Source organism: Salvelinus alpinus, chromosome 12, assembly GCF_045679555.1.
Source record: "Salvelinus alpinus chromosome 12, SLU_Salpinus.1, whole genome shotgun sequence".
NCBI lineage: Eukaryota > Metazoa > Chordata > Actinopteri > Salmoniformes > Salmonidae > Salvelinus > Salvelinus alpinus.
The window spans coordinates 42,766,597-42,793,371 of record NC_092097.1 but is presented as its reverse complement, the minus strand read 5'-3'; the positions used below and the strand labels follow the sequence as shown (position 1 = coordinate 42,793,371).

The 26,775-nt window shown below is 42.5% G+C and overlaps 1 protein-coding gene across 1 annotated transcript in view; it reads left to right on the top strand.

Moving 5' to 3' along the window:
* pcsk1 (proprotein convertase subtilisin/kexin type 1) overlaps positions 1–26,775 on the top strand; it is a 27,202-nt gene continuing 427 nt past the window's right edge. The window contains exons 1-14 of the mRNA XM_071336449.1: positions 1–451; positions 1,780–1,884; positions 2,131–2,253; positions 6,518–6,664; positions 7,894–7,970; positions 10,587–10,675; positions 16,205–16,377; positions 16,724–16,936; positions 17,061–17,161; positions 17,265–17,498; positions 19,201–19,358; positions 22,035–22,168; positions 22,367–22,528; positions 22,756–26,775. The exon at positions 22,756–26,775 is cut by the window's right edge and continues 427 nt beyond it. Of these exons, the coding sequence (XP_071192550.1) occupies positions 263–451; positions 1,780–1,884; positions 2,131–2,253; positions 6,518–6,664; positions 7,894–7,970; positions 10,587–10,675; positions 16,205–16,377; positions 16,724–16,936; positions 17,061–17,161; positions 17,265–17,498; positions 19,201–19,358; positions 22,035–22,168; positions 22,367–22,528; positions 22,756–23,190 (2,340 nt within the window). The 5' untranslated portion in view covers positions 1–262 and the 3' untranslated portion in view covers positions 23,191–26,775. The remainder of the gene's footprint in view (positions 452–1,779; positions 1,885–2,130; positions 2,254–6,517; positions 6,665–7,893; positions 7,971–10,586; positions 10,676–16,204; positions 16,378–16,723; positions 16,937–17,060; positions 17,162–17,264; positions 17,499–19,200; positions 19,359–22,034; positions 22,169–22,366; positions 22,529–22,755) is intronic.

Genomic DNA, 26,775 nt, shown 5'->3' with positions numbered 1-26,775 from the left:
TCAGAACCGATTCGTAATTTGACGTGTAAATATTCTCGCCCCCTTCCAAGGTTTACTCTCCGATTGCTTTCCTTGATGGTTCAATAAGGCAATAACGCCGTGACAGGTACTCTTTCCCACCCTGCACTTTGAAGGAAAAAATACATGCAAGGCGAACCAATTTATTTAATATTACTTGCGTTTTTGTTTTTAATTTGTTGTCTTGTATGCCTTCCAAGAGCATCATCAAATATATTTTTAATCTAATCGTATTTTCTCTGAGATGGAAATGAGATGTCGCCCAACAACGGTGATGTGCTGTGCTCTTGCGGTTCTCTGCTCCATCGCTCGTTCCGTGAATGCTTCATTCGGGGACAGACAGTACCTCAACGAATGGGCGGTGGAGATTCCCGGAGGACCGGACGCCGCCAGGTCCATTGCCAAAGAACTGGACTACCGAGTAGTCCGCCAGGTAGGTTAGAGCCACAGCAACGCAGTAACAAGTTCGCTCCACACAATTGTGGTCTTGGAACAGTGTATCTCTTTGCACTATACAATTAATATGCATATTTCTGTGTTCAATTTGGCTCAGTATCTTGTCTTGGTATCAGTATTCCACTTTTTTATTAGTAGTATTCATTCGGTTGTATACAGCTGAAAGCTGAGATGGAGGGTGCCATGGCAGCCTTGTTCCTGATGTTGAAGTCTACACAGACAGCATCCTTACTGAACTTATGCATTAACTGAGATTTAAAAACCGCAACTATTGTGATTGGTGCACTCTGTCAATCATCTTCATAAATCTGGTCAGAGTGAGAAGGGAAATTCAATAGTGTAACCCAGGGTTTCACAAACTCGGTCCTCGTGTAACCTATTAAATGTCCATTATTGGCTTTTTAGTTGTTTTACAATCAGTGTATTTGCGTATCACTGTTACTTTATAATAAGTACATGTATATCATCAAACAAGTACAAACAATTAGTCTATCAATGTATTTGGGCGAAAGATGGGGATCCAATCCATATTTCATGTAATAGACTGTAACAATGACTCATTGTGTGCTGTATACTGATGATAGCCCCCTTCTGTAAATATGTTGATCGCCAATGTTGTAATTTACTTTCTACCTTGTCCAAAACAAACACATTAGGCCTATACACCCCCAGGGGATCTCTCTCTAGTCTACTCAGAGGAAACTAGCGCTCTGACTACACAGGTCAATGGTTAACCTGTGTTTCCATTCAGCCAGGGGGATGGGTATGATACCATTTCAGCTACATAATAATAATAGGCCTAAACTGTGGCTCAGAGTAACTCGTATCCTAGATTAGTGTTATTTTTCTTTTAAGCAGTATCTGTGATTGACTCATTATTTGCACAATGTGCATGCTATTCTGATAAGCACCTTTAGATTCAGTGGGTTTAGCTGTGTTTCTCTTTCCCAGGAAATTGCTAAACAAGGCCGGCTATAAATATAACTAATAAGGAAACTAGCAGGCCTATTGCTGTTGTGGTGGTATTTGCCTTCCTGTCATTATAATATAATAATTTAATATCATCAGCTGCCCATGTTTGAGAATGATCGAAGGTACTGATTCAACAAGCTGTTCAAGAATTTTAAAGGGAGATGTACTTCCCGGTGTAATATGACCCAAGGCACTTGATTAATATATAATTAATAATTATTGCATTAATAATTGCAGGCAGTCCTATGTTATGGGATTGACAGGAAGAGGATAATGGTATTACATCACCGCTATGAAATATTCAATAACCCACCACTCTCCTCCTGTCTGCAGATTGGGGCGCTAGAAAACCATTACTTGTTTAAACACCAGACTCATCCTAGCAGGACGAAACGAAGTGCCGATCACATCACCAAACGCCTGTCCGAAGATGATCGGGTAAACAGTCCTGTATCTGTAACATTGTCTATGGCCGTGTCTGAAATGGCACCCTATTTCCTTTATAGTGCCATATTGGACACACTGTGTGTCTGTGTCTCTTCTGGTAGACTCCTCTCACGGGTAAATACCTCCAGTTTTCAGAATAAAACACCTGCGTGTGTGAATTAGCTAAGTAAGCGAATATACAGCATAAACCTAAATATGGCAGAATTCTAATATCTCTCTGTCTCTTTGGGCGTCAAGGTATCATGGGCGGAGCAACAATATGAGAAGCGGCGCAGTAAGCGGGCGTCACTGGGGTCATGCCGGGACTGTCCGGTGGACGAGCTGTTCAATGACCCCATGTGGAACCAGCAGTGGTACCTGGTAAGTCCCAAAGAACCACATGTTCCCATATGTTTCCTATAAGTCATACCCAGTGAGTAAAATTACACTTTGAACAGTCTAGGTTATTTGGTTGTCTGTGTGGTTATTTGGTTGTCTGTGTGGTTATTTGGTTGTCTGTGTGGTTATTTGGTTGTCTGTGTGGTTATTTGGTTGTCTGTGTGGTTATTTGGTTGTCTGTGTGGTTATTTGGTTGTCTGTGTGGTTATATGGTTGTCTGTGTGGTTATTTGGTTGTCTGTGTGGTTATTTGGTTGTCTGTGTGGTTATTTGGTTGTCTGTGTGGTTATTTGGTTGTCTGTGTGGTTATTTGGTTGTTTGTCTGTCTGTGTAGTTATTTGGTAATTTCTTGTCATGGTGGCTAATAGCCAGGGCCAGAACTGAAACGCTGAATAAACAGCAATCTAAAATATGTTTTCTGACCCGACTATCAGTGATGTCAGTTCAGATCCGGCTGGTGTCTGCTGCTGCCTTCTGTTTGACCTGATTCACAAACACAATCCTAGCCTGGTCCCAGATCTGCTTGTGCTGTCGTGGCAATTCCTAATGGTCATAGTCATTGAGTATTGGAAAGACAGCACAAACAGATCTGGGACCAGGCTAACACAATCCCAGAGCCCCTGAGATTCAGTACTGGCAGGGACGGACAGCTTCCTCACAAGCCTTTTAGAGAAGTGTGTATAGCACCAGTTCATTAGAGGTCTTGCGTAAGACTTAGATTTATTGATGTTGTTGCCTATCACAATTAGGATCTGTCCAAATGAAAGGAAAGCCTACATGTGTGAGGAACAGCATGTGTCTATATTGCCATGCACGTGTGTGAGGATGAGACAAATATCTTCAGCGATCACGCATGAATATGTATGTGCGAGACTTGAGAAATGTGAAAGAAAGGTTTTAACTCTGCAATAGTCAAAGGAATTAGTAATCATTCAAAATCCCAGTAAAAAGACCCATTTGTTTAATTGAACATGCTGGCCTGGCAGGAGATTGTAAGGGAACTCACTCTCTCCAACCATAATCCAGTGGAACGGAAAAGGCTGTCACACATTAAGACCCAATTTAGCCGTACACAATGGCTATTTCAGCCCACTGAGGCCAAGCCAGTGGAGGATAGTGTCACAGCTATGTATTCCCTACCAGATACATTACAGACACATCCACTTCATCCTGTGTTTAGGATTAGGCTGAACCAACCTATTCTCCATTTTTACTATTTTATTCTATGTCATTACTTTTACAGGTTGTGTTATAATTGCGTGCCAATAGGATTTTGCTAACATTGATACGCTATTATGGCCCCCTTGCAATTATTGTGAGAGTGGAGAGAACTTTTGTAACGGTATTTGGTCATTTATTAAATGCAGCGAGTCATTATTTCTAATTTTGTTATTTGTTTTCCATGGCAGCAGTGCTGGCTAAGTCAACATCTGTTATCTCATAATGATAGGACATGTGTGTGCGCACGTGTGTGTGTGTGTGCACGTGTGTGTGTGTTTGAGTATGTTTACGTGCGTCAGTGTGTGTGTTTGAGTATGTTTACGTGCGTCAGTGTGTTTGAGTATGTTTGCGTGCGTCAGTGTGTGTGTGTGTGTGTGTGCGCATGGGCGTGTGTGTTTGAGTATGTTTACGTGCTTGTGTGTGTTTGAGTATGTTTACGTACGTCAGTGTGTGTGTGTTTTAGTATGTTTACGTGCATGTGTGTGTGTTTGAGTATGTTTACGTACGTCAGTGTGTGTTTGTGCACGTGCGTGTGTGTGTGTTTGAGTATGTTTACGTGCGTCAGTGTGTGTATTTTGTCCATTCTTTCTATGTTCCCTGAACTTAATGAACTGAGTCACTCACTGTAGGACATAAGAAAATATATCCAGATGGATCCTTTTTACTCATCTGGGCTGATGACCCTAATTGAATTGGTCATGACGTGCTCGTTTATGTCTGCCATTGAGAGGGCATAGCTGACAAACACCTACACCTGTCCACTCATTTGTTACAGCCCTCTGATTGGTCTAGGCCAGCCCTAGGGACTTTCAGTCAGGGATATCAAATATGAAAGAAAGATAAATAAATAATGAAATAGTAGTAATCCCCAAGGGAAAATATAAATAAGGGTGTGTGTGGGAGGACATAAAACGAAGGATAGAGGAAGAGAGATAAAGCTAATGAGGGATATCAAGAATGAGATGGAAGTTGAAGGGAAAAAAGTGATAGTGAAAGGAGAGGAAATAAGGAGTGCGTAGAGAGGCAAAAGGGCAGAGGGAGGAATGAAGAACATGACGTGGACAGTGGGATGGAGGTACTGATGGATTGAAGAATTGAAGGGGGGTTGGAGTGAGGCGAAGAAGGCAGTGAGGGAGAAAGACATAATGGAGAGAAGGAGGGATGGAGAGAAGGATTGTATGGAGAAAGTGATGTTTAGAGAGGGAGATGGAGAGAGATAGAGATTATAGGAGTGGGTGACTGCCTGATAATGCAATCAAAGGAGTGACTCATAATACATTTAGATTACTCCCTCTGTCAAGAGGTGTGTGTGTGTGTGTGTGTGTGTGTGTGTGTGTGTGTGTGTGTGTGTGTGTGTGTGTGTGTGTGTGTGTGTGTGTGTGTGTGTGTGTGTGTGTGTGTGTGTGTGTGTGTGTGTGTGTGTGTGTGTGTGTGCAGGTTTCAGTTTGTACACGTACTGTAAGCGTGTGTGGATGCCGATGTGTTTGTTTACTGTAAGTGTCCATTCTAAATGTTTGCTTGTGCGTGCGAGCAGGGCTGTTTGGAGCCCACAGCTTACGTGTCAGTCAATAGATGAGTCATCCAATACGATACCAAGACAAAGGAGCTACAGAAGCCGTCAACAGGACCGCACAGCCTGATTTCTTACAGAATATTTGATAGTCTGACACATTTATACGTTTTGGTCATTTGGTAGGATATCTATAGGGGGAAAATGTTGTACATTTTATTGTTTTGTCAACTGTCCCTGTTGTAGAAATGAATGGTGTGGTATCTGTGTTGTAAGGATGAATCGGAGGGTTTTGATGATCATTCAAACGGAGTCAGTCTCCAGTCTCCCACTACCACCCCCCATCTCTTCACTTCCTCTAGTAGTCGGAGAAAAACAGAGGAGAGAGAGAGGGAAGATAAGTGAGACGGCCCAAAAGAGAAGAGAAATGGGAAAGAAAGAGGGATCAAGAGAGAGAAAAATAGAAAGGGGGGGTGCAAAAGATATAGGAAGAAGTGAGATAGGAGAAGAGGAGAAAGGACAGAGAGCAAGAGAGAGATAGAGAGATCACAGCGATGACTCATTGCACTGGGTGGCGTTCTGCAGTGTCTGTGCATAATGCGGGAGGGAACACAGCAGCTCCAAGACTTTCCTAGTCTTTTTTTAGTCCCTTCTCCTGCTCTGAATCATCCCATCTCCCCTCAGGGAGGACCGCTGCACTCTCACTCCCTACTGATTAGCCAATTAACACTAGTTGGGTACCCCAAACATATACACATACATTTACATGAAATACATTAAAGGTATCACTGATTAGACAGAGGCTTGGTAGAGGTGATAGAGGCTTGGTCTCGCACAATGACACAATCATGAAGTATTATTGTTTTATTACGCGTCGCAAGATTCTCAACCTTAGTGCGGTCTTCAGTTGAGTAATTTTGTTGGATTGAAGTATTAACCTGCATGCTCTCTACGCCAAGGGTTTCCTACTGTAAGTGGTCAAGAGAGTGGACTCAGCCAGGACAAAGAAAGCAACAAGCTGATCATGAATTCCTGAAGGTCAACTTTGGACATGACAGCCTCCATTAGCGAAGATGGAGCTAGCAAAGCGAGGTGGCCATCTTCAGTTGACCTTTCTCCATTGTTTTGGATACTGGCCTATGATACTTGATATTCACAGACGCAATTTAGTTGAAGTACCTCACTCTTAAGGCACCACAGCTGTGCTGTTCTTTTTCCATTATTTGCGTTGTATGGGAGCTACTTCCTATATGTAAATCCAGTGCCAATGTCATTAGATCTTGTCTTAAAGGGATACTTCAGGATTTTGTCAAACTACACTCAGAGACATAAAATGGTATCCATGAGTTTATCTGACTCTGGGGAAGTAGATAAAGGGCCTTGTTGCCAAAATCCCGCAGTATGCCTTTATTGCTTAATGTACTGTGCACATGATTTAACTACAAACAACTTAAACTACTCTCCCTCTCCTTCTCTCTCTCCTTCTCCTCTTCCCCCTCTGTGTCGGCCATTCCAGCAAGACACTCGGACGTCGTCCTCCCTGCCCAAGCTGGACCTCCACGTGATTCCTGTGTGGAAGAAAGGGTTCACAGGAAAAGGAGTGGTCATCACCGTGCTGGACGACGGTCTGGAGTGGAACCACACTGACATCTACCCCAACTATGTAAGACCACGTTTCCACGGCAACAGACATCAGTAAGGGAGAGCGTTCCCATAGCAATGTCGGTGACACTTACACAGCCATTCATGAAGCACTAATAAGCAGTAATAAATTGCTATATGATAGGTGGTGATGACGGTTGTATAGTGTGCATTGAGGACAGAACTGGAGTTATTGTGGTTCTAGATTATTATGTAGTTGCTGCGTTGACAGATATAATACTTGGCTAGTATAACTGCAAAGTTGTCTTTAGCATTTATCAAGGTTTTTCCTCAAGTTGGTTAAAGGTTATAGTGAAGAAGTCTTAGCTAGTGACTATTGTGTTTGCACATTTTGAAAAAGTTTCTGTTAAAGTTTCAAATAATCAACATTTAGGCCGCCAAACCCAATTGCAAGTGAGACGATGACTTTGAACACTATTTTTGGGGGGTCAGGTGTTTTTTTTTAATGAACCAAAGCTCATTAGACAGTCATGTTGGCACATTTCTCAAATCTTGAAATGAGAGGAAATCTGTGAATCTTGAGATTTCTGCGTTTTGGTGGCAAACAGTAATTTCTCTGTCTGACACCAGGCATTGACAGACTAGCACTAGAATCTCCATACAGAGAGGCAGATTGTGAGAGAAAGAAAGACAGAGAGATAGAGAGAGGGGGAGGGAGAGGAAGTATGACAACAAGGCTGATAGAATAGACTCTGGCTATAATTAGCATGGCTGTGATTAATCAATGGACTCAAGTGAGACGCCCATCCATCTTCACTCATCGATGCCCTCTGCTTTCATTTGCATAATTTTCACAGATTAATTCTTGCCTTAATTGACACTAAAAGTAATTTTCTTGCGCTTATTTGTTTTCTTGTACATTAGAGCAGACTGGTTTTAATGATTCTGATTCAAGTGTAAAACTTTTGAATTATTAGATGCATTGTCCACACGCTCATTTTAACTGCAGATTATATTGTCTTGTTCAGTTACTTCAACCTTTTAGCAATAAACCTTAAAGACAAAGACATATTGACAAATGTTATACATTCCCCTCTCTCAAACCAAATGGCTTTGTTTCAGCCCTAATTTCCTCCATGTTCCTCTTGTCTGGTGTTCAACCATCCATAGATGTTATTTACAGTCCCTCTCAGTGACAATAGGTTGGCCCTTGGTCTAGTAACCTGTTAAGTGGGTTGCCAGATTGGGTTCTGAATCCTGTTGTGATTTCCCTGTCTCGTCCTTATCCAGGACGCAGCAGCCAGCTACGATTTCAATGACAACGACTCTGACCCCTTCCCCAGGTACGACTCCACCAATGAGAACAAGTAAGTTGGTTATTTATTTCAGGGACATACCTGATATCATGGCTATTTGTGACATATGGGAGAGGTGTGTAGGACTTTCGCACACATTCATCTGTTTTCAAACCATAATTTGTATATTCATGATTTACATGCATATTTAGCATAGTATCCAATCAAAATGATCATGACTCCAGTAGTAATAGAGAATGTTATTCATCATGGATCGGGTCCCATGCAGTCTGAAGGCCGCCATAAAACCCATGTAATTCACTTCCTAGTTACAGCATCCTCTCTGTTGATTAAATAACCATATCAGAAGGGGGCAGGCTTACAGTAACACCCTAACACACACAAATCTAACAAGTAATCTAACAATTCCCCAACAACTACCTAATACACACAAATCTAAAGGGATGAACGAGAATACGTACATATAAATATATGGATGAGCGATGGCCGAGCGGCATAGGCAAGGTGCAGTAGATGGTATAAAATACAGTATATACATGTACATGTGATATGAGTAATGTAAGACATGTAGACATTATTAAAGTGGCATTATTTAGAGTGGCATTGTTTAAAGTAACTAGTTATCCATTCATTAAAGTGTCCAGTGATTGGGTCTCAATGTGGGCAGCAGCCTCTCTGAGTTAGTGATTGCTTTTTAGCAGTCTGATGGCCTTGAGATAGAAGCTGTTTCTCAATCTCTCGGTTCCAGCTTTGATGCACCTGTACTGACCTTGCCTTCTGGATGATAGCGGTGTGAACCGACAGTGGCTCGGATGGTTTTGGCCTTCCTGTGACATCGGGTGCTGTAGGTGTCATGGAGGGCAGGTAGTTTGCCACCGGTGATGCGTTATGCAGACCGCACCACCCTGTGGTTGAGGGCGGTGCAGCTGCCGTACCAGGCTGTGATACAGCCCGACAGGATGCTCTCGATTGTGTATCTGTAAAAGTTTGTCAGGGTTTTGGGTGACAAGCCAAATTTATTCAGCCTCCTGAGGCTGAATAGGCGCTGTTGCGTCTTCTTCACCAAACTGTCTGTGTGGTTGGACCATTTCAGTTTGTCTGTGATGTGTACGCCCAGGAACTTAAAACTTTCCACCTTCTCCACTGCTGACCCTTCGATGTGGATAGGGGGGTGCGCCCTCTGCTGTTTCCTGAAGTCCACAATCATCTCCTTTGTGTATTAGACACACACAGATGATCCAACTGGAGCTGTTGATGTAAAATAATGTTATAACAGTCATATCGATAGGGTTCCTCGCTGATTTGCTTTATATATTACGGTAAATGTGAATTTTTTAAAAAGCAATACATTTCCCTGGGAATCTATAGACTGATCAATTTAACATTTACCGGAAAATGCTGTATATTGAATTATTCTACTACATGTCCATGAGATCTAGCCTGCGAGCCATATACCTCGTAACTGAAATGCATTCCAGGTGACTACCTCATGAAGCTGGTTGAGAGAATGCAAAGAGTGTGCAAAGCTGTCATCAAGGCAATGGGTGGCTACTTTGAAGAATCTCAAATATAAAATAAATTTGGATTTGTTTAACACTTTTTTGGTTACTACATGATTCCAAATGTGTTATTTCATAGTTTTGATGTCTTCACTATTATTCCACGATGTAGAAAATATAAAAAATAAAGAAAATCCCTTGAATGAGTAGGTGTGTCCAAACTTTTGACTGGTACTCTATATGTTGTACTGTAGGTTATAGGTTAGTGTGTGGGTCAGTAAAAGTAGTTCACCAGAATGAAAGTCAGGCTATCGACTAAACCTTTCCACTATCTGCCATTGTGCCTGGTAGTGTTTGCTTGGGTGGTAGATCCCATAGATGTAGAATTACAATATTAGAGAGAGTATAATTATAGTAAATCTATTTATATGATAGATCCTAACCATAACAACTGAAAAGAGCCCATTTTACCTCTGACAACGTCACATCGTCGGAATTTGATTTGAAGCCGAGGGAGAGAGAGAAAATGGCTTCATCTGTTGGGAAACGTTAAAATCACACAGAAAACCACTTACTAAAACCCTCAATGTTTCAATGCTCCTTCCTCTCTCTCTCTCTCTCTCTCTCCTTTAAATGGGGACTCACTCTATAACAGCTGTGAGGATTACACACAAAAACACACACACTCAACCCACTCCACTACCCACCCACTCTTTTGTTGTCAATCTACTCTGGGAGCTCTCTGTATAATTTAGACTCCAGCAGCAGGCTGTTTATTGTCTCTTATAAGCATGCCAAATGACATGAAACCAAAGGGCCTTTCATTTTCAATTGACAAGATTTCCCCTCAGTATCAATATTTTCGATGGTAAGTACATAATGAGATGAAGGATCTTCGGTAACCAAAACCGAAGTGAATCGAGTGATGCTGGCACTCTTCCAGAGGTTTTATGGTGGATCGGCAATGTTTTGATGAGATTTTAAAGCTTACTGTAAGCAATACTGAGATTTACCATAAACCAGTTCACAAAAGTTTGGATCAGACTGGTGTATTTTGAATCCACTGCTACGTGTATATGAAAATATAACTTCATTCCGTTAGGGACAGATTGTAAAGAAAAAGTTATGTTTAGTTGTAATTGTGTGTTCTGTTTCTGTATGTACTCAGGCATGGGACCAGGTGTGCCGGTGAGATCGCCATGCAGGCAGACAACAATAAATGTGGAGTCGGGGTGGCGTACAACTCCAAAGTTGGAGGTAATAGATGTAACGCAAGCACACCTGGTGTGTGTGTGTGTGTGTGTATCTGGGTGACCCACACAGCAGCTGGAAGGGAAGTTGTCCTGGTGGCAGCCTACTTTTTTGAGTGGATGATTACGCAACACCACTTTACCAAATGACTGAGCAACAATTGGGCACCTGTTCCACAGAGGAGGTAGCTAAAAAAAAAAATCTATCAGATCTTTAAGTAGGCCTACACCAGTTAACCAATTGTGCTATTGTGTGGTTTTTTTCTGCGTTATTTTGTACATAATGTTTTGTACATAATGTTTTGTACATAATGTTTCTACCTCCATCTCTAATGACCGAAAAGAGCTTCTATCAGGAATCAAGGTAAGACCCAGATGCAGACTGTCGAAGTATGTTAATGTTTATTGTGGCAACAGGGGCAGGCAAAGACAGGTCAAGGCAGGCAGGGGTCGAAAATCGAGAGTAAGGCAAAGGTACAGGACGGCAGGTGGACTCAGGGTCAGGGACAGGCAGAGTTCAGTAATCCAGAGGTGGAGCAAAGGTACAGGATGGCAGGCAGGCTTAGGGTCAGGCAGAGAGGTCAGGCGGGCGGGTACAGGGTCAGGACAGGCAAAGGTCAAAAACCAGGAGGACTAGAAAAGAGAAACGATAGGAGCTGACAGGAAAAACTCTGGTTAGCTTGAACGAACAAAGCGAACTGGTAACAAACAGACAGAGAACACAGGTATAAATTCACAGCGGATAATAGGGAAGATGGGCAACACCTGGAGGGGGGTGGAGACAAGCACAAGGACAAGTGAAACAGATCAGGGCGTGACAGCTTCTAGATATCAGGACAGCGATTACTCACCTCGTACTGGAATAAGATTTTTTCTTTAATGAGTCGGACACAAAGGATTTACTTCAGACAAGGTGATTCGCATGAGAAAGAGATGGAGATATCGGGGACGTAGGTGGGGTGCCTTGTTAGGATCCGACGGCGAGTGGGTAATCTGCCTCTACCATCAGTACTACTAGCCTACGTACAATCATTGGATAACAAAATAGATGAACTACGATCACGCATATCCTACCAACGGGATATTAAAAACTGTAATATCTTATGTTTCACCGAGTCGTGGCTGAACAACGACATGAATAACATACAGCTAGCAGGTTATACGCTGCCTCCGGTAAGACAAGGGACGGCGGTCTGTGTATATTTGTAAACAACAGCTGGTGCACGAAATCTAATAGTAAGGAAGTCTCGATGTTTTGCTCACCTGCGGTAGAGTATATGATAAGCTGTAGACCACACTATTTACCAAGAGAGTTTATCTATATTCTTCGTAGCTGTCTATTTTCCACCACAAACCGATGCTGGCACAAAGACCACACTCAATGAGCTGTATATAGCCATAAGCCAACAAGAAAACGCTTATCCAGAAGCAGAGCTCCTAGTTGCCGGGGACTTTACTGCAGGGAAACTTAAATCAGTTTTACCTCATTTCTATCAGCATGTTAAATGTGCAACCAGAGGGGAAAAAAAACTCTAGACCACCTTTACTCCACACACAGAGACACGTACAAAGCTCTCCCTCGCCCTCCATTTGACGCAGATGCTAAGCTACAGGACTGTTTTGCTAGCACAGACTGGAATATGTTCCGGGATTCTTCCGATGGCATTGAGGAGTACACCACATTAGTCACTGGCTTCATCAATAAGTGCATTGATGACGTCGTCCCCAGAGTGACTGTACGTACATACCCCAACAAAAAGCCATGGATTACAGGCAACATCAGCACTGAGCTAAAGGGTACAGCTACCGCTTTCAATGAGCGGGTCTCTAACCTGGAAGCTTATAAGAAATCCCGCTATGCTTTCCGACGAACCATCAAACAGGCAAAGCGTCAATACAAGACTAAGAATGAATCGTACCACACCGGCTCCGACGCTCGTCAGATGTGACAGGGCTTGCAAACTATTATAGACTACAAAGGGAATCACAGCCGCAAGCTGCACAGTGACAAGAGCTTACAGTGGCTTGCGAAAGTATTCACCCCCTTGGCATTTTTCCTATTTTGTTGCCTTACAACCTGGAATTAAAATAGATTTTTGGGGGGTTTGTATCATTTGATTTACACAACATGCCTACCACTTTGAAGATGCAAAATATTTTTTGTGTGTGAAATAAACAAGAAATAAGACAAAATAAACTAAAACATGAACATGCATAACTATTCACCCCCCCAAAAGTCAATACTTTGTAGAGACACCTTTTGCAGCAATTACAGCCGCAAGTCTCTTTGGGTATGTCTCTATAAGGTTGGCACATCTAGCCACTGGGATATTTGCCCGTTCTTCAAGGCAAAACTGCTCCAGCTCCTTCAAGTTGGATGGGTTCCGCTGATGTACAGCAATTTTAAGTCATACCACAGATTCTCAATTGGATTGAGGTCTGGGCTTTGACTAGGCCATTCCAAGGCATTTAAATGTTTCCCCTTAAACCACTCGAGTGTTGCTTTAGCAGTATTCTTAGGGTCATTGTCCTGCTGTAAGGTGAACCTCCGTCCCAGTCTCAAATCTCTGGAAGACTGAAACAGGTTTCCCTCAAGAATCCCCGTATTTAGCGCCATCCATCATTCCTTAAATTCTGAACAGTTTCCCAGTCCCTGCCGATGAAAAACATCCCCACAGCATGATACTGCCACCACCATGCTTCGATGCTGTTCTCAGGGTGATGAGAGGTGTTGGGTTTGCGCCAGCCATAGCGTTTCCTTGATGGCCAAAAAGTTCAATTTTAGTCTCATCTGACCAGAGTACCTTCTTCCATATGTTTGGGGAGTCTCCCACATGCCTTTTGGCGAACACCAAACGTGTTTGCTTATTTTTTATCTTTAAGCAATGGCATTTTTCTGGCCACTCTTCTGTAAAGCCCAGGTCTGTGGAGTGCACGGCTTAAAGTGGTCCTATGGACAGATACTCCAGTCTCCGCTGTGGAGCTTTGCAGCTCCTTCAGGTTTATCTTTGGTCTCTTTGTTGCTTCTTAATGCCCTCCTTGCCTGGTCCGTGAGTTTTGGTAGGCGGCCCTCTCTTCGCAGGTTTGTTGTGGTGCCATATTCTTTACATTTTTTATTAAGGGATTTAATGGTGCTTCGTGGGATGTTCAAAATTTTGGATATCTTTTTATAACCCAAACCTGATCTGTACCTCTCCACAACTTTGTCCCTGACCTGTTTGGAGAGCTCCTTGGTCTTCATGGTGCCGCTTGCTTGGTGGTGCCCCTTGCTTAGTGGTGTTGCAGACTCTGGGGCCTTTCAGAACAGGTGTATATCTACTGAGATCATGTGACAGATCATGTGACACTTAGATTGCACACAGGTGGACTTTATTTATCTAATTATGTGACTTCTGAAGGTAATTGGTTGCACCAGATCTTATTAAGGGGCTTCATAGCAAAGGGGGTGAATACATATGCACGCACCACTTTTTACTTCATTTTTTGAAACAAGTGATTTTTTTTATTTCACTTCACCAATTTGGACTATTTTGTGTATGTCCATTACATGAAATCCAAATAAAAATCAACTTAAATTACAGGTTGTAATGCAACAAAATAGGAAACACTCCAAAGGGGATGAATACTTTTGCAAGGCACTGTACCAGATGAGCTAAATTACTTCTATGCTCGCTTTGAGGCAAGCAACACTGAAGCATGCATGAGAGCATCAGCTGTTCTGAACGACTGTGTGATCACGCTCTCCGTATCCGATGTGAGTAAGACTTATAAACAGGTCAACATTCACAAGGCCGCAGGGCCAGACATATTACCAGGATGTGTACTCCAAGCATTCGCTGAACAACTGGCAAGTGTCTTCACTGACATTTCCAACCTGTTCCTGACTGAGTCTGTAATACCAACATGTTTCAAGCAGACCACCATAGTCCCTGTGCCCAAGAACACTAAGGTAACCTGCCTAAATGACTACCAACCCGTAGCACTCAAGTCTGTAACCATGAAGTACTTTGAAAGGCTGGTCATGGTTCACATCAACACCATTATCCCAGAAACCCTAGACCCACTCCAATTTGCATACCGCCCCAACAGATACACAGATGATGCAATCTCTATTGCACTCCACACTGCCCTTTCTCACCTGGACAAAAGGAATTCCTATGTGAGAATGCTATTCATTGACTACAGCTCAGCGTTCAACACCATAGTGCCCTCAAAGCTCATCACTAAGCTAAGGACCCTGGGACTAAACACCTCCCTCTGCAACTGGATCCTGGACTTCCTGACGGTCCGCCCCCAGGTGGTAAGGGTAGGTAACAACACATCCGCCATGCTGATCCTCAACACGGGGGCCCCTCAGCGGTGCGTGGTCAGTCCCCTCCTGTACTCCCTGTTCACTCATGACTGCATGGCCAGGCATGACTCTAACACCATCATTAAGTTTGCCGATGACACAACAGTGGTAGGCCTGATTACCGACAACGATGACAAACCTATAGGGAGGAGGTCAGAGACCTGGCTGTGTGGTGCCAGGATAACAACCTCTCCCTCAACGTGATCAAGACAAAGGAGATTATTGTGGACTACAGGAAAATGAGGACCGAGCACACCCCCATTCTCATCGACGGGGCTGTAGTGGAGCAGGTTGAGAGCTTCAAGTTTCTTGGTATCCACATCACCAACAAACTATCATGGTCCAAACACACCAGGACAGTCGCGAAGAGGGCACAACAAAGCCTATTCCCCCTCAGGAGACTGAAAAGATTTGGCATGGGTCCTCAGATCCTCAAAAGGTTCTACAGCTGCACCATCGAGAGCATCCTGACTGGTTGCATCACTGCCTGGTATGGCAACTGCTCTGCCTCCGACCGCAAGGCACTACAGAGGGTAGTGCGTACGGTACAGTACATCACTGGGGCCAAGCTTCCTGCCATCCTGGACCTGTATACCAGGCAGTGTCGGAGGAAGGCCCTAGAAATTGTCAAATACTCCAGCCACCCTAGTCATAGGCTGTTCTCTCTGCTACCGCACGGCAAGGCTTCTGAACAGCTTCGACCCCCAAGCCATAAGACTCCTGAACATCTAATCAAATGGCTACTCAGACTATTTGCATTGTCCGTCTGTCCCCCTCTCTTTTACGCTGCTGCTACTTTCTGTTTATTATCTATGCATAGTCCCTTTAACTCTACCTTCATGTACATATTACCTCAATTACCTTGACTAACCTGTGCCCCCGCACATTGACTCTGTATCGGTACCCCCTGTATATTGCCTCGCTATTGTTATTTTTTACTCATCTATTTTGTACTTAACACTTATTTTTCTTTAAAACTGCATTGTTGTTTAAGGGCTTGTAAGTAAGCATTTCACTGTAAGGTCTACACCTGATGTATTCGGCGCATGTCTCAAATCAAATTTGATTTGATACATGTTTTATATTTGGGCACAAGATCGAACCACGTGCAAAGTATGACTCAAAACACTTCAACTACAGTCAATCAAATATTTCCCTGACGTGTTCCATCATGTTGACTTGCAGGGATCCGCATGTTGGACGGTATTGTGACGGATGCCATCGAGGCCAGTTCTATTGGCTTCAATTCGGACCACGTGGACATCTACAGTGCCAGCTGGGGACCCAACGATGATGGCAAGACGGTCGAGGGCCCCGGTCGCCTTGCGTCAAAAGCCTTTGAGTACGGCATCCAGAAGGTAACACACCAAAGTCCTCTCTTTTTCCCTTTAAAAAAATAGCATCCCATGAATCTACATCATGTTATTCTGTTGTATCACCAAGTTCATATTGATTGTAAAATTGACCCTTCAACAGCACTCCACACTTCATAATGACTCATTTATAAATAAGGAACTCATATTATTATTCCAACATAATTATTCCACTTTAACACATAGAAGTCAAAACAAACTAAAATCCAAACAAATCATCTAAATACATTGAAATTTGATTTAAAAAAAGGGAAGCTAGACAAGGAACCTAAGCAAAAGGCTACTAAAAACAAACTTAACACTAACTCCTCACCCATCTCCTTCCCCTCAGGGCCGGGGAGGGAAGGGCTCTATCTTCGTGTGGGCGTCAGGGAACGGGGGCCGCCAGGGGGACAACTGCGACTGCGACGGCTACACAGACAGCATCTACACCATCTCCATCAGCAGTGCCTCCCAGCAGGGCCTGTCCCCCTGGTACGCTGAGAAGTGCTCCTCCACCCTAGCTACCGCCTACAGCAGCGGAGACTACACCGACCAGAGAATAGTGAGTGACCTTAGGTCCCAGGTCCCCCACACCACTGTATAATTGAGATTAGTGTTCGTGTCACATTTTGTTACTTTACGTTATAATAACTATGATAACTTTGTTTACTTCTGTCTTCCTGCAGACCAGTGCTGATTTGCATAATGAATGCACAGAGACACACACAGGAACGTCCGCCTCCGCCCCACTGGCTGCTGGGATATTTGCCCTGGCACTGGAACAGAAGTAAGGCAACAATCATGACTTAAACGATTTCCACTAATGAAATAGGTGTTTAGGGACATGTCGGACTTCTTATTTGTCTATCCCCACTAACCCCTCACCCCAGCCCTGAGCTGACGTGGAGGGATCTGCAGCACTTGGTGGTGTGGACGTCTGAGTTCGACCCACTGGCCAACAACCCCGGCTGGAAGAGGAACGGGGCAGGCCTGATGGTCAACAGTCGTTTTGGCTTCGGCCTGCTCAATGCCAAGGCCCTGGTGGACCTGGCCGACCCGGCCACCTGGAAACACGTCCCTGAGAAGAAACAGTGCATAATCAGGGACGACTCCTTCCAGCCCAGGTACAAAGACACTCTAACATTCTAGTATACCAGAAACATCTAATCCTTCTGACATAACATACTTGCATTTGTCATTTACATTTTAGTCATTTAGCAGACGCTTTTATCCAGAGCAGGAGCAATTAGGGTTAAGTGCCTTACTCAAGTGCACATTGGCAGATTTCTTAACCTAGACGGCTCGAACCAGTGACCTTTCGGCTACTGACCCAGTGCTGTTAACCTGCCCTCATGTATTGTTCAATTCAGACTAATTCCGGTGGACAAGCAAATTTATAGAGTGCACCGATAATTCCATGAGGGACAGAATCCCATGTCCTGAGATGTCCTTACATTTTGGCTCTTCTAATGACATCTGTAGTTTGACCTGTTTCTCATATGGAACAATTATAACAACAGTCAAATGAAAGCCGGAGATTTGTGTTTTTGTGTGTTTATGTTATGCGTACGTGCATAATCGCACATGTGTGTGTATGTATGTCCACGGTCTGTATTGATAGGAAAGCTAGGATCCGACTTAGATTTCTTTAATGGAAGGCTCAAACAATCTTTGGAGAAATCTTCTATTTACTAATAACTTTAGGTTTTTAGGCTTTAGGAGTTTAAAGCTAGAGCTAAAGCTAGCTGGCAAATGTTGCAAAGCCAACATTTATTTCCAGATTAAACCTCTGAAGGATTTTTTTTATCTGAGCAGATGTTTTGTTTACCTTCATTTCGGATTAACTGCCTTAGGACGTGTGAGCGCTAGATAGTTTAGTCACCAGCCCTAGGCTACATCCTCCAAATGACCTTCAGTTCAAAGGATATGTTTGTTATTTTAGAGTTTACAGTGATGGTTCCTTACCCTGACAGTAGTTTACAGGCTATAAGAGACTGTAGTCCACAGTTCGGATTTCCTTTAACAGCCTTACTTGCCTCTGCTAACCAAACATCAATGGGAGAGATTAGGTCATGAAGACAATATTAGCTATGGATAAAGTTATTTGTGACTACAAACACAAAACATGTCTCTACAACCCGATTCTTGATCATGTCCCTTTGCCAAGCAGCAGGGATTAAGCGACTCATTGGCATGCCACCCAGTTTCCTTTTTACCTAGGCCAGGGATCATCATTAAGTCTTTTATGTCCAACAATAAAAATAAAAAAATGATATTTTTTAAAAGCATTATTTTATTTTGCTCAGAAAATTTTGAGGGCCAAATAAAATCCCTTGGGGGTCCAGCAGTTAGGTAACTCTGACCTAGGCCATCATGATCACGCCACCTCTGTATAATCCAGAGGATTTAAGCCTCCATGTGTGTCATTGCTCCATCCATTCACGTCCTGGGTGAATATACGGATTAACCCTGATTCTGAGCCAACCACTGGCCATCCAAATGTATATGTTGTCATACCTGGTCAATATAACATGTAATATTCATGTAATATACTCAGACAGACAACTCTCATTAGAAATATGTCAGAATGTTGACATGTATCCACAAGTAATATGTAACTTGTGGATACATACCAATATAACCAATAAATAGTAGTTAAATGTCAATATTTTGATTTATAATGAGAACATGTTTTGTCTGACTGTATTCGATGTTACAATGTATGAATCATGGCCAGTATACGTTGAACCAATGTTGTTTGGTTTGGTATGTTATGGTGGTAGTACAACCACAGTACTAACTTCCTGTGCTGTGTCTTTTTCCCAGGGCATTGAAAGCAGCAGTAGAGATCACCATTGAGATCCCCACCAAGGCCTGTAATGGCCAGGACAACGCTGTCCTCTCACTGGAGCATGTGCAAGTGGAGGCCAGCATCGAGTACACCAGGAGAGGAGACCTACACATCACACTCACATCCCCATCAGGTTAGATACACACACACGTTTGTTTTACTATCCTTGTGGGGATCAAACAATTGATTCCATTTCAAAATCCTATTTTTCCTAACCATAACCCTTAAAACCTGTTATGGCTGCAGCCCGACACCGGTACACCTATGACAACATCCAGCTCAAATGCAGGGCGCGAAATTCAAAATCTATTTTTTTTTTAATATTTAACTTTCACACATTAACAAGTCCAATACAGCATTTGAAAGATAAACATCTTGTCAATCCAGCCAACATGTCCGATTTTTTTAATGTTTTACAGAGAAAACACCACATATATTTATGTTAGCTCACCACCAAATAAAAAAGAGGACAGACATTTTTCACAGCACAAGTAGGATGCAAGTAGCATGCACAAGCCAACCTAACTAACCTAGAACCAACCTAAATAACCTAGAAAAAACTACCTCAGATGACAGTCCTATAACATGTTACACAATAAATCTATGTTTTGTTCAAAAAAATTGCATATTTTAGCTATAAATCAGTTTTACATTACTGCTACCATCATAGCTACAGTCAGAAATCGCACGGGAGTAGCCAGAGAAAATAGACACCAACGTCAACTACCTAATTACTCATCATAAAACATTTCAGACACATATATGGTGGATAGCTAATGAAAGACAAATATCTTGTGAATACAGACAATATTTCCGATTGTTGAAGTGTTTTACAGCGAAAACACAATATATCGTTGTATTAGCTTACTACAATAGCTAGCACACAGCAACATTGATTCTAGTCAAACGGTAGCGTTAGCACAGTTCGACAGATATATGAAAAAGCATCCCAAATTGGGTCCTTATCTTTGTGGATCTTCCATCAGAATGTTCTCCAAGGGGTCCTTTGTTCAGAAACGTCTTTATTTCGATCCAGAACGAACAATTTCCCTCTTGAATTAGCAAGCACACTGGCATTGCGACGCTAACCTCTCCATCTTGAAAAAATTCTTGCGTCGCATCACGTCTAAAGTCCAGAAAACATTTCAATAATATAATTAAACTATATTGAAATAACATACTTTAGGATGATATTGTGACATGTATCAAATAAAATCGAAGCCAGAGATCATATTCACCTTTACAGAGTGTTTTCCAGGAGCCGAGTCCAGGTGCTACTTCGTGCCCAGAAAGAAAAATAAACTGCGCAATACTCACTCAAAGAGGCTGTGTTCAAATACAGGACGAGATAATCAACTGATTTCTTCTCTCACTTCCGCATGACACCCAGAGGAAGGCGTATGACGTGTTTCTACAGTCCTAAGTGACCTGCCCTTTTATAGACAAGGGCTCGAAGAGCGACATCGATTTTGGAAATCTCACTTCCGGATAGGAAATGGACTGTAAAAATAGTTCTGTTCCACTTAGAGAAATAATTTTAACGGTTTTAGAAACTAGAGACTGTTTTCTATCCAATAGTAATAACAATATGCATATTGTAAGAGCAAAAATTGATTAAGAGGCCGTTTGAAAATTTGCACATATTTTCCAGTTTTTCAATACGCCCCCTGCAGCCATAACAAGTAACCTTATCCCCTAACCCTAACTCCTAAGCCTAATTCTAACCCAAACCGTAAATGTAACCTTAAAGCATGAAGCACACCGAGAATCTCACTACCAATAGACTGCCGATAGGTACTCATCACAGTGGGAGGCCGTTACTTCTCTTGCTAGAACAAAAGCGGTACCTGCTGCGTGCTGACCCGGTAGTGACAAACCTACCATTTCTACTTGTAGAATAGTGGCCAACAACTTGATTTGAGCCAATTAGAGAGCACGAACCCCCACATGGGGCAACCGACATTGGTGACAACAATTTTTTTTTTTTAAAGAAGGCATTTTCTCTGTACATCCACAGATGAGCCAGTCACACTTCATATGCAATGTAGGCTATGGGATGGTAGCTAGTTATAGTAAGTACACAGATGCAATACACACAACACTAAAAACTTCCTCCAAGCTAGCTAACCACTGTAGCAAGTATTGACATTACAATTAAATCACGCTGGTTTACATGAAACAGCTGCCTGTGTTAGCTGCCGAATTAGATCAGTGTCCTTTAGCAAATATGCTAACGTTAGCTAGCTAGCTAAACAGTTGGCTATGTGCTGGCACTGGCAGTATGGGATTATGGAGAGTGTGGAGAATTAAATTATTTATTCGTCATATTGCTAGGTAGTTATCTAGCTGTGGCCATCTGGCTAGTGTCAACAAGGACTTTCTACAGAATAGCAACATTAGCACAGCTAACTAACACTGGAATCTAGACCATAAGCAACACACACAGACATGCATTGACAAACAACGCTATTGCCACCTTCTGGTTTGGAGTATTTTAACTGAGTATCTGATGATTTCACAAATGAGATTGACTGCTGACACTGTTCAGAGGTGCTAAGTTCAGTCGGCAGGCAAACGTTTGACAATCCTACCGGTGTGTCTTAGCTATAACCCCTAAGCCTAAAATAGCCTTTTTCCTTGTGGGAACCGGCAAAATGTCCCAACTTGTCAGAATCTTCCTTGTTTAACTATCCTTGTGAAGAGTTTTGGTCCCCAGGATAGTAAAACCGAAAAACACATACATACAATATAAAACTGAAAACTGGAGCCAAACAAGGCTATATGAACCATTATTATTTTCTGGTATCAGGCACTAGCACGGTCCTGCTGGCAGAGAGAGAGAGGGACATGTCATCTAACGGCTTCAGGAACTGGGACTTCATGTCTGTTCACACCTGGGGAGAAGACCCCACTGGCACCTGGACCCTCAAGATAACTGACACGGTCAGTCAAGGGATAGTTCCAATCCATTACTTTCCAGTAAAGTTTGTTTAGACGATTTCGAACTTTATAGAAAATGGAGCTGGCCATTTACTGTGGTCGAACTGCTCCAAATGCCACATAGCATAGGCATTGTGTTGTATCAACATATTGTCTAAACAGGGTGTTTTTTTACACTCTTTTTCTATTTCCCTTTGTCAGTCCGGGCGGATGGAGAATGAAGGCCAGATCCTGACCTGGAAGTTGATTCTCCACGGCACGTCAGAGAAGCCCGAGCACATGAAGAAACCCAGAGTGTACGTCCCTTACAACGCTGTCCAGAATGACCGTAGAGGAGTAGAGCACATGGACGACATGATGGAGGTGAGCGCGATAATTAAAGGGACTTTACACCTCTTTTTAACTTCATATTTATTATCTCCCGAACCATACTAGTGTCTACATATGAGAGGGTTAAATATACATGTGCATATACGGTCTGTCGACTGTCGTCAGAACTCAAATGCAATTCTGTGTAACTTACTTACCTCATCCACTAAACTATTTCTGTCTGTATGTTTGTTTGTCTTTCTCTCTATCCAACCCTATAGGAACTGTCCACCCAGGCTGAGGCCCACTCACCGCAGAAGACTCAACCTCCTCCTTCCGCCACCCCCAAGATGAAGCAGATGAGACCCTCCTCCCCACCCCTGTCCCCCTCCCTGGCCCTCCTGCGTCTCCTCCAGACGGCCTTCAACCGGCAGACCCCCGCCGCCCTGCCTCAGTCCCCAGAAAAGGCCTCCTCTAACAGGGGAGAGCAGCACCAGGGCAGGCCACACTCCATTCCAGGGGGAGCAGGCCCTCGCATCGCTCCCCAGAAGCTGTACCAGGCCCTGGACAGGATCAACCAGTACCAGCGGGCCGGGCAGGATGACAGCCTTTACAGCGACTACAGTGACGGCTTCTACAGCGCCAAGCCCTACAAGCACAGAGATGACCGGCTGCTGCAGGCACTCTTCAACATGCTCTCTGACGACAAGCAGTGAGGGGGGGGGGGGGGGGCATGGGGTGGAACTCAGTGTGTGCAGGCTTTTGTTCCAGACCCAACATATCCAGCCCTGTAGGATTCAGGGCCGATTGAACTAATCATGGTCTACATTGAAGATTGTGCTTAGTTAACTATCGGTAGTTGAATCAGGTGTGTTAGTGCTGGGCTCAAGCCTACACAGCCCTGCGGTTCTCCTTGGTCAAGATTGGCCACCCCGGGGTATGGTGTGAGAGAGATAGGGTGAGGAGGCGGCGGCTGGGCATGGAAGGAGCATGCGAGAGAGGGGGAGAGTGAAAGCCAGAGAGAAACTCTTCCAGCCAAACGTGTTGTTGTTTTTCCAAAACTCTGCTTTTCTTACCTTGCAGCATTCCAGCCTGTCTCTCTGTCTATCTGTCTTTCATTCTGCACAGTTGTAGGTCGGTTGCATCTCAATTCCCGCAAGTGGCTTCCCTTCCTCTTCCTCCTCCCACTCCTCCTAATGTAGTGAAACCTGGCTAGCCCATAGACTTCCGCCATATTGATTCAGTCTTCTAAGATCAGTATGCATGAAAGAAAAGAGGCATACTTAGATTCAACTAGGATTCCATTCCATCCGCCTCCTCCAGCCATTTATCCACCTCTATCCACCATCATTCCACCCCCTTCCTCCAGCCATCTATCCACCTCTATCCACCATCATTCCACCCCCTTCCTCAAGCCATCTATCCACCTCTATCCACCATCATTCCACCCCCCTCCTCCAGCCATCTATCCACCTCTATCCACCACCTCCTCTAGCCACCTATCCACCTCTATCCACCATCCTTCCACACTCCTCCAGCCATCTATCCACCTCTATCCACCATCATTCCACCCCTCCTCCAGCCATCTATCCACCTCTATCCACCATCATTCCACCCCCTCCTCCAGCCATCTTTCCACCGCAGGATGGGTCCCAATAGTCTTAAAGGGACACTTCACTTCAAAACAAAAGTTAGTAAGATGTTTTCAGGCATCAAAAGTCGTCTGGTGTCGAGATGAGTCCACGTACCAGGACATGTGTTTTTTAGATCCAACTGTATGCCTCAATCCCAAATTAATGAAAAAAATATACGTACTGAATAAAATGAGGAAATGTATTTCCATTCATTCCAGATTAAGGAAATGTATTTCCATTCATTCCAGATTAAGGAAAGGTATTTCCATTCATCACAGATTTGGCATATATATGTAGCTGGATCTACACAAGATTTGACACGGGACATAGACTCATCTGTTCATAACTTTTGGAGTATGAAAACGTCAGACAAAACAAACTTGATTTTTGAGTGAACGGGCCCAAGAGACAACGAGAAAAATATTAATATTAATAATTGTATATATTTAGTATATAAATTATATTTTGAGGCTCTATTTATCACCTTTACCTATCAGTGGTATTGAAAAAAGGGAGACAAGAGAAGGAGATGAGGAAATAACATTAAGACTTTTGGGACACAGCCCTATTCTCCCTTCACTCTACCACCTGCTTGAGCATGCTACCTTCAGAATATACATTTCATAATTCTATTATGACTGACATGATCAATATATTATACAAAGACAATGATTGTAATGTTGTTTTTAAATATACTTGGCCTCTAAAATATCCACCTCTCTAAACTCCAACTCTGAAATATCTATTTAATATTTATACTTTGACATATTTATTTTGTCATGTATTTGTTTTCTGTAAGAGTAGAAGTACTCACTGTGCTACTGTAACTTAAGCCCAAATCCTAATTTGAGGAATGTGATTTTAAGATATATGCACAACTTCAAGTTAGGTTTGCGACTCTACTTTAATATGCATAAAAAATGCAGTCCCCCTACTGATTGTTTTTCAAACTGAAAGCTCAAAGATGTTGATATGTGGCATATTCTTCACAGGGTGTCAACAAAGCATTGGAGCGTTTGAGAACGGCAGTCTTTTACCCGGTTCTCTTGAGGAAAAAAAAAAAGTTCAGTCCTTGGGGAAATTCTTTAAATATTTTATTTTTTAAACAACAACATACAGTCTAAAACAAAAGAAATTGGGAAGATAACTGACCAAGAATCAATTGGTTGTGTCATTTTTATGGATGTTATTCGACCTTATAAGATATATATAGATATGATGAATATGATTGAAGCTTTTGCAAATTGGCAATGTTGAAACCATCTGAATACTTATGTATTTTAACTGATAATATAAAATAACTATACATTTTTTATTTTTTAAGTATTATACAAATGTTGTGCAATTTGATTCATTTTATTTTCAAAAGTACAATGCTGCATTAAATATTTTTCTAAAATATATATATATATAAATCCCTTAGTCATTTTATTTTAGATTTAGTCAAATTCTAGGTTTATATTAATACAAACTAAATGGAATTATTAATATAAATGAACACTGCCAAACTGTTGTGCTGCCAAATTTTGTAAAAGTTTTCCTGTGTTTGGGTGATTGTAAAACAGGCTTCGATGTTGTTACTTCATTTACAAACTCATATTGACACAACTTGTCGTGGTAATTTCCTGTATTACTAAATGAGGAGAGTTTACAAACCACACACAAGTCAGAGTTATATTTTAAACTCCATCTTTAATTATATGAGCTTCACCATAGCCCTTTGACTCTCAGATCAATTCAGTGTCTATAAATGAATTCTCTGAGAGTGCTTACAAAAACAATTCTTAGTATCTTTTATAGCCAAGATACACCCCTCTCAACTTACATGACAAACCACAGATCTTAGGAACTTCACAAAGGGCCTTTTACTTGAAAGAGGAGTATCCCATAGCCAGATAGCATTAGCTATAAATTATCGTTCAGTTTGGTCTCTTAGACGAGGTTCTACATCCTGTTCTTGGTACTTCCTAGTACCAAAACATGACCTCATCCAATGGCATATATCAATTGTCAATTCTAGATACTCCCATCTCAAATACATCCCCTCCTGGACAAGCTCACGGAGGGGAGTGAGCCTCTAGGTCATATACTATGAAAGATAAGTGCAACATCAGAGGGGACATACAATGGTTCCAGACACTGCCATACTCCTCCCCCCAATGGGAAAAGGAGGGAGTGGCTGGAGTACAGACATAGTGGAGCCCTTCACATGGTTTCACAGATGATTCACATATGAAGACAACGTTCAAACCTGACTTCTCCCTTTCTGATATTCTACATATTACCAGACATGTAAAAGACAAGCCTGACCTCTCCCCTCTCTGGGCCCCAAGTGACTTTTCCCTAGAGAAGAAAGGAAAATGCAACTGCCGACAGTATAGTCCAAAAAGAAGACATTCTAATGACAAGTATAAAGTAAATAAAACATCTTATTTATCTATGTTACCTAACTAACTCTGATTCAGCTATGACAAACTACATGGTTATATGCAACTTTTTGGATATGTTCATTTATACAATATTTTTGGTATTAGTGGACTTTCATGATTCAATCCAGTTATACTTTAGTGTAGGCGGGGCTTCAAACAAAAAAACTATAACACATTTATAGTATGTATAATGCCTTCATATGCCCTACATAAACATTCACGTTTATGCTCAACTGCA